At 44.7% G+C, this 7,679-nt stretch overlaps 1 protein-coding gene across 1 annotated transcript; it reads right to left on the bottom strand.

Annotated features, from left to right (window-relative positions):
• Positions 1–253: 253 nt before the first annotated feature.
• Positions 254–1,641, bottom strand: TOB1 (transducer of ERBB2, 1). Its single transcript, XM_019730980.3, has one exon. The coding sequence runs from the start codon at positions 1,498–1,500 to the stop codon at positions 460–462; it is 1,041 nt and encodes a 346-aa protein (XP_019586539.2). The 5' UTR covers positions 1,501–1,641; the 3' UTR covers positions 254–459.
• Positions 1,642–7,679: the final 6,038 nt, after the last annotated feature.

The following is a 7,679-nucleotide window of genomic DNA, read 5'->3' as shown; positions in this document are numbered from 1 at the left end:
ACAATTTCAGTAAAAAAAATACAACATGAAGCTGCTGCTGTCACAGATCACTGTAGTAAAAAGATATAAATGCAATACCATGTCGTAGAAACTATATATATCCTCTGATATTTTACAAACTTTGTACTAAATTAAATTATACAATTAGAAAAGACCAATAAACCCACTTATTAGTGCCAATTTTTTATAAAAAAAAAAAAAAATCAGCCACGTCCTTGCTATATCTTAAATACTGTAAGAGGCCATATCTGAGAGTATACTTTAAAATATACAGTCAGTATAAAATAACTTTGTGCTTGGTTGGCAAATGAAAAATGATGCGTTTTATTTTTGTAACCAAGCTTGAATGTATCCTTACTATAAGCTTAAAAAAAAAAAAAAAAAAAAAATCTCAAGGAGGTGAAAAAAATCCCCCTTGGGCCCGAGCATTTTAACTTGTACGATACATTTTTTCTTTTTTCAGTTAGCCATAACAGGCTGGAATTGCTGGTTAGAATACTGCATGTTATTTAAACTAAAATTCAAGCCATCTACAAAAGACTTCTCGTTGAGGCCCCCATAGGCCGCAAACACATCAAAGGCATTACTGTACTGGAGAGGACTGAGGTTAAGGGGGCTGTCACCTGGGAACATTCCACTGGTACTACTACCTTGACCCTGCATATTAGGAAAAATAAATTCCTTGGCATTAGGAGAAAGAGCAGAGGTTTTCTGCTGTTGCTGCTGCTGTGGTGGTGGCGGTGGCGGCGGCTGGGATGGCTGCTGCTGTTGCTGTTGCTGCGGCTGCTGCTGGCTGCCCAAGCCGAGCCCATACAGACAGTGCATTGAGGAAGAGATGGCTTTCTGCTTCAAGAGGTCATTCACATTCAAGCCGAGGTTGATAGGAGAAGTACGTGCAACCTTGTTGCTGCGGCCACTATTCTTCATTTTGGTAGAGCCGAACTTGGTGGCAGCAAAAGTGGCAGTGGTAAAGGTTAAAGGCTGAGTGGACCGGGGCATGAAGGTAGGGCTTACAGCAGCAGAGTGACCAAAGGGAGGTGATGGAGAGCTGGACACGGATGAGGCTGGGTCACTTATGGGCATAAAAACCTGGGCCTCTGGGTTAAAGCTGTTTTTGATCTCTTTATCCAAGTCACATCCATTTTCATTATTATCATCCACATAAAGCACCTTCACTGGTCCCTTTTCACCAATTTGGTAGGAAACCTCAAATGGGTCGATCCAAACACTAAGATCCTGCGGCAGATTGCCTCGAACATCGTCAATGTCCAAACCACTCTCTTTGGATGCTTGTTCAATTACTGGGTCCACTTTCTCCCCTATGTGTATACATCTAAACCCTGATCCTTTGTATGGCTTTTCAGGATACCAGTGCCCTTCATATTTCTTCTTAAGAAGTCTTTCAAGCTCTTCACCAAAAATGTTGACACGTCTCCTGGGAAGCTTATTGTACAAATATGAAATAATAAAATTTAGTGCTACTTGGATTTCAAGCTGCATAGCTGCTATGCCACAAAGTTAGATTTGTGTTTCAACTCCCCACACACACACACACCCAAAAAAGTGTTCAGTTTGTGGCAGAGTAACAAATTTTCATTCAAAGTGCTGGTATTAGTAGATTATCCTTCACCTTGAGTGGTCTTGTTCCTTAAAGAAAAAACAAAACAAAAAGCAAACATATACAAATAAGATAAATGTAAGTCCCACAGCGCTTTTTTTTACCCCCAGAATAATTTCACTTTCAAAAAAGTCAAACAGGCTAGAAAGTCTGAAAAATATTATCAGCACAAAATAAAAGAACATACAATAGAAAACTGTTTATTCAAATTCAAAATCTCATTGGAAAACAAGATTTACAGTTAAAACAATTATTCTTAACCCTATTATTTGTTTCTGAAGAGTTCCAAGAAGAAAAATAACTCCAGAATATGTAGTGTATTCCTTCTTTTTCCTCTCAATTCTCACAAGAATATTTGCTGAAAACTATACTCAGCATACCCATCCACCCACCTCTACACATATATGCCAGTTTTAGAAATTGGTCATATTCCTATTTACCAATTTAGAAGTGAATTCTGTATTCCAGTTCATTTTGGATATACTGTACTGCTTAAATCTGCTTTATTGTTAAAACATTTGGCAATTTGAGAAGTTAGGAAGATTATTTTAATTTCAAAAGTATATTAGGCTAAAATTAAAGGTACTAAATACTAAATGATTTGCCATACTAGTAAATTATAATTATGAACCAAATTATCCTATACAGTTGAGGTCTTAAATATAGTAAGGGTACACAATTGAGCTTCTTTGTGCTTTTACGTTTCAATGTGTATTTTTCTAAATCCGAAAATACCTCTTCAGCAGCAAGTATAAACAAAAGCCACAATTCATTTCAAATTCTATCGATTATTCTGTTTAATGGGCAGGGTTTCTGAGTTTTATTCTGATTTTCAAAACCACCTCCCTCCCTCACGATAAGAGAACTGCCGGAGAGTCATGTACGATAAGGTCGACCTTTAAACGTTTGCTGGATCAGCACTGGGTGGGGATAAGAAAAGATCAAGGGCAAACAGAAGATATTTGCAAAGGAGATCTATTTGTACACTGAGGTTGACTTAAAAGGACATTTAAAAATCAAGCTGGTATTCATCCATCTGTTCCATTTTCCATATTTTTGGTGACAAAGGGAAAAGACTCCCTGGCTGCCCCCAAACTACAAACACTTTCCACACCAAAAAGCCTGAGAGCCGGCGAAGGCAGCTGATTAAACCGAATTGCTTTAAGGTGCAGGCGAGCGAAATTCAGGCTCGGCGGAAGGTAGTTTTAAAGGAACGCCTAAGACAGAAGTGTGAGGAATTACATAAACAGCCAGTTGGGTCTCATTAGATTTCTGCTCACAGCTCTCGGAGACCAAGCGCTAAAGCAGCAGCAGCAGCAAAGGAAGGAGGAGGAGGATAGGGAGGAGGAGGAAGAGTACAAGTCTCCTCCGAGGAGGAGGGGGAGGAGGAAGAGGAAGGCCACGAGAAATGGCAGAGACCACTTGGGGCCCGGCTCCGTGCAGGTCGGGGCGCCGGCCTCCCCGGGTCAGTCGCTCCCTTCCCCCCGCCGTAACCTGACCCGCCGCTCCCCGCCCCCCGCCCCGAGGCTCCTGGGACCCTGCCAGAGCCGGGGAGCACCGGTTCCCCAGCACCATTTTCCGCCCCGGCGGCCACCAGCCCCCCGGACCCCGCGTGGCCCTCGAGCTCGCCGCTCCTCCCGGGACTCCCAACTCCCGATTCCCGATAGCTCGCCCCGGGCCGCCCTTCCCCAGTCACTCGGGCCGAGCCAGACGCGCCGGCCGGCCCCGCCTCCGGCTCCCGGCCGCGCCGGGGCCCCTCACAGCCACCTCGGGCCGGGCGTCAGGGGCCGCGACGCCGCCGTCCCTGAGCCCCCGAAGGCCGGAGTCTCGACGCGGCCGCATCCCCTGCGCCTTCTGACCCCGCCCGCTGCCCCCAGATACTTACGGGCTGCTTCGGGGCTGCTTCCACCACAGACCCGGCCGCTGGGTGGGGGAGAAGGTGTAGCAGGGCGGGGGCCCAGGAGGTTCGGCAGCGGCGAGCTGGCTGAATGCACGACGACACGACCAGGCGGAGGACAGGGGCCTCGGCGCTAGCCTCAGGAGCTCGCCCCTTCTGACTCGGGGTGGCTGGGACAGGTCAGGCGAGCGCGCTCACTTTTTTACACAGCCCGGTGCCCGGCCCAGCGTCCTTGTAGTGCAACCAATCCACGCCGGGCCAGAGCTTCGCTCCTTCTGCCGCGGCGCGCGACCCGCCTCTCGTTTTATAGCCTCCTCCTCCCCGCCCCCATCCCCCTCCCATAGGGGAGCGCGCGCGCCCATTCGCGTCACACAGTGCTGGGCGGTGTGACCACTCCCCGCCCTCCCTCCCGTTCGTCAGACCCTCGCCGGCTGGCTGCGTTCCTGCCCAGCCCCCCGACACCATTGGCCAAGTCCCGCCTGCCCAGGTCCTGACGGGCGGCGGAGGGCCGGGTGAGCAAGACCACACCCCGTGGACTCCAGGATAGCCAATGAACCGGCGAACTGGAGTTGCTAGGGGCGGAATTAAGAGAATAATTGGAAAGGGATTGGGAGAGAGACGTGCCAGTAAGGGTGACAGGTGGGGTGGGGCGGCTGACGCTCGGTTTAGGCTGACAGCGCCAGGGAGAAGGGGGGAGGGGAGCGAAGCAGGTGGCGAAGCAGCGGGGGAGAACGGGGAAGAGAGACCAAGTCCTCCAGAGAGAGGGGAGAGTTTACAGAAAGTGCCTTAGCCGAGTGGGATTGTGGCCGAGGAAAATCCCAGTCGTGAATGAGCTACCAAATCGGCCTCCAGTGCACCCAGGAGAGCCTAGAGAAAGGACGACAGGGACTAGTGACAGGGACTCGTGCACCGGATTAATTGAATATTAATTACCTCAGGGGCCTAGGCCAACTGCCATCCAGTGAGTGGCAACTACAGAACCCAAAACTGCCGTGTCAGGCTGGGGGTGGGGAAGGGAGACCACCTGGCCACACCTCCCGCTCAGGTGACAGTTTAACTGCCTCCGCATCTCACTTAAGACCCTCCCGTGCGACCCGGCAGCAACTCAGACGCAGGGGTGGCGTGAGACTGTAAGAAGAATTACATTTTATTCCAAATCAGGCCTCCGTGCCAAATTGTGAATGTATCTAAGTCTACACATATATATGTATGCGTGTATTGCAAGTGCCTACTATCACATAAATACAATAAACACGGTGCTTTCCAGTAATGTGCGTTTAAGATAAATTTCGGTTGAAATATGTCTGGGCAAATAAGGAGCTAGAACAGAGAAGGACTCACAGGGGGCGGATAAGCTCCCCTTTTCACAACCTGCCGCAGAGAAATACACGAAGTTAACATTGGGAGTGGAACCAAGCGTCCCTCTCCGCTAAAAATATTACTCAGAGGTAGCAACGACGCCTGATTGGCCACGCTTCTCCCTCAGCAACCAGTGATTGGCTGTCTGGTATCCTGGAGACCGACGTCAAACTCGCACTGGGAAAAGAGGAGAGAAAGTCTAGGGGGAGGGAAAGGTGGGGGCAGAAGAAAGAGGAGCAATGAATGAAACACCCATCTCCTAGCCTTCCCCAGTCCCCTTTCTTTGCACTCAAGGAGCAATTCCAGGAAAAATATCAGTTGGGGCGCCGCCTTCCCCTCAAAACTGTGGGGCCTGCTTTCTCAATCTACTATAAGGAAGTTAAACTGTAACTCACCGAGTAGTGGGGAGTCCGCGGAGCCGGTTTTGTAGACCAGCTTGGGCACAAAACCTCTTTACTTGTTAGGCCTAGAGGCTTTGCGCTTTATGGACCCAAATCTGGTTGTACCCTTTTTCTCCGCCCTGACTCTAGTGCCCTTCTGCCATCCTTCCACCCCTTTTAGAAGGAACCAAAATGAAAAGGGATATTTCTAAAGTCCCAGTGTGTGTTTGAGGAGCAGGGAAGATGGGTGTGTGGAATGAGCTGAGGGTGGGAGCGGTCAGGTGACCGATTTCATGTTTATTGTACAGATTCCTAAAACTCAGGCAGCGTTTTTTAAGAACAGAGAAGTTTCACCCAATGACTCTTTAAATTCTGATTCTTTTTCGTGTTTGGGTTTTTTTTAGTTGTAAGGAAGAAAGAGTGGGATTTGATTGTGAAAGTATGGAAGCATTTTAAATGAAAACGCCCCTTTCTTTGCATCAAAGAATTGTTTCGTGTTTCCTTTTTTTTTGCTCATTTGTATTTTCTTGTTGTTGTTTTCTGTGATGAACATTAACTCCTTTTGGTATTAAAAAATGAGGTATTTTTAATTTTATAATTAGTTGAGCACAGAAATTGCAAGAAACTAGGTAGGACATTTTAGGAATAGCTTACCAAGAGAACCACTTGATTTTTCATGTGCTCTAGAGCATAATTTCTCTTACTATTAGGCAAATAATATTACTGTACCAAATATCCAGAATTCCAGTACCATGTGTTGGGCCATGTGTCTTGATTTGTAATTTGGAAAATGTATCACTATAATTAGAGAAGCATATTAGGCTTGGCTGAAATTAAAATGTCTAACTAAAGATAGATGAATTGTAATTTTGTCAAGCTTATCTATACTTTTCAAAAATTCTCTAAAGGGAAGGCACAAATTCTGTTTTCTGAATGTCCCCTGGGATCTATAATCCCAGTTTTAAAATTTGAGAGCAGTCGTCTGATAGATAGTGATTAAATATGAGTGGCAGTAAATAGAATTTTTAAATCAGAAATTTAGATGTCAAAAATGTATGAGTTATTGCTGCTCAGCCCCAGGGTATGAGAGAGCCCAAATCAAATATAAATATAAACACACACACACACACACACACACACTGAGAGTCCAGGGCATACTGGAGAAAGTACTAAAGAGCAAGTATTGGGAGATCTGAATTTCACCTATTTCTATCACATTCCGTTCTCTCATCTATTAAAAAGAGTTGGATTAAAAAATCTCTAACATCCTTTCAATTAAAAAAATTCCACATTTAAAACTCAGTGTCCTTAAAATAAATAATATAGTATTTTTTTGTGTTTTTTTCAAATAAAGATTACAAATAAAAGGAAAACCAGATTCATAGCCTTCCAGCATGGCCAGTCACAGGTATACAATTCACTTTATCCAAGTCTTGCACTTTAAAGGACCCCTCACATGGGTTATTACTATTTAATATTTACTTTGGAATGCCACAGGTTTATGGATATTAGGCCTCAGGCAGTATCAAAACCAACACATATTCCTCTTTCTGGGCAAGTGATAGTTACTGGAAGTCACAGCTGTTGCCTTTCACATCTTTGCATTCCACACAATTCCTAGAGCAATGCCTTACACTAAAAGTAATGATTGTTTTGGTAAACGAATAAGTTCCAATATCATTGGAAATTACAGTTCTTGTACGTGCCCTGAATGATTACCTCACTCACACATAGAAACACACATACAACCCACCTCGATTTCTGAGAGAGATATATCCTAAACTTTCCTATTCTCATTCTGTTTCCTAATAAACTGAGACAGGATTACAGGGGAATCACCAGCACATGATGTGTATTTACTAAGGATCATTTCATTTCTAGGGAATCAACCATTGACCTATATTTGAAATTAAGCAATATCCAAATGCAATGTTGTTCTTATCATTATTGTTATTTATTTTAGACAGTCCTACAACATAAACCATAGCATGCACATTTAAAATATTGTTAATGAAGGATGATTGCAAACTAATCATTGAGTTATTAAAAACCAAGTAAACCAGTTCTTTCCCAAACATTTCTCAAAGGAAGGCACGTATGACTGAGTAAACCTCAATGTGTTTTCCTGTTGCTTCTCATATGGGATAGTAGAGCAGGGCCATATATTCTCCAATAGAGATAGAAACAGAGACTTTATAATTAAAAGATAACTAGATACATTAAACACCCCATTTATCTTTGGAACAGGCAATTCTACTGAAGCAACTTGGTCTGATAGGAGAATGTCTCCTTTTATCTTGCTTGCTCCCTATTGTCTTGATGAATAAAGATCTAAACCAAATCTTAAAATTTCTTTTCATTAGCCAAGGATGAAGATTTTGATCTCAGCCAGAGGTTACAGTTTCAGATTCTAGGAGTGATACAG

Source organism: Rhinolophus sinicus, chromosome 12 (genome assembly GCF_057876585.1).
Source record: "Rhinolophus sinicus isolate RSI-liver-muscle chromosome 12, RSI-T2T, whole genome shotgun sequence".
NCBI classification, from domain to species: Eukaryota; Metazoa; Chordata; class Mammalia; order Chiroptera; family Rhinolophidae; genus Rhinolophus; species Rhinolophus sinicus.
The sequence above is the reverse complement of the archived record's forward strand: the minus strand, read 5'-3'. Positions and strand labels throughout refer to the sequence as shown.

What these genes read in the sequence shown, in the direction of transcription:
- TOB1 (XM_019730980.3), bottom strand. Translation starts at nt 1,500, where the DNA reads ATGCAGCTTGAAATCCAAGTAGCACTAAATTTTATTATTTCATATTTG.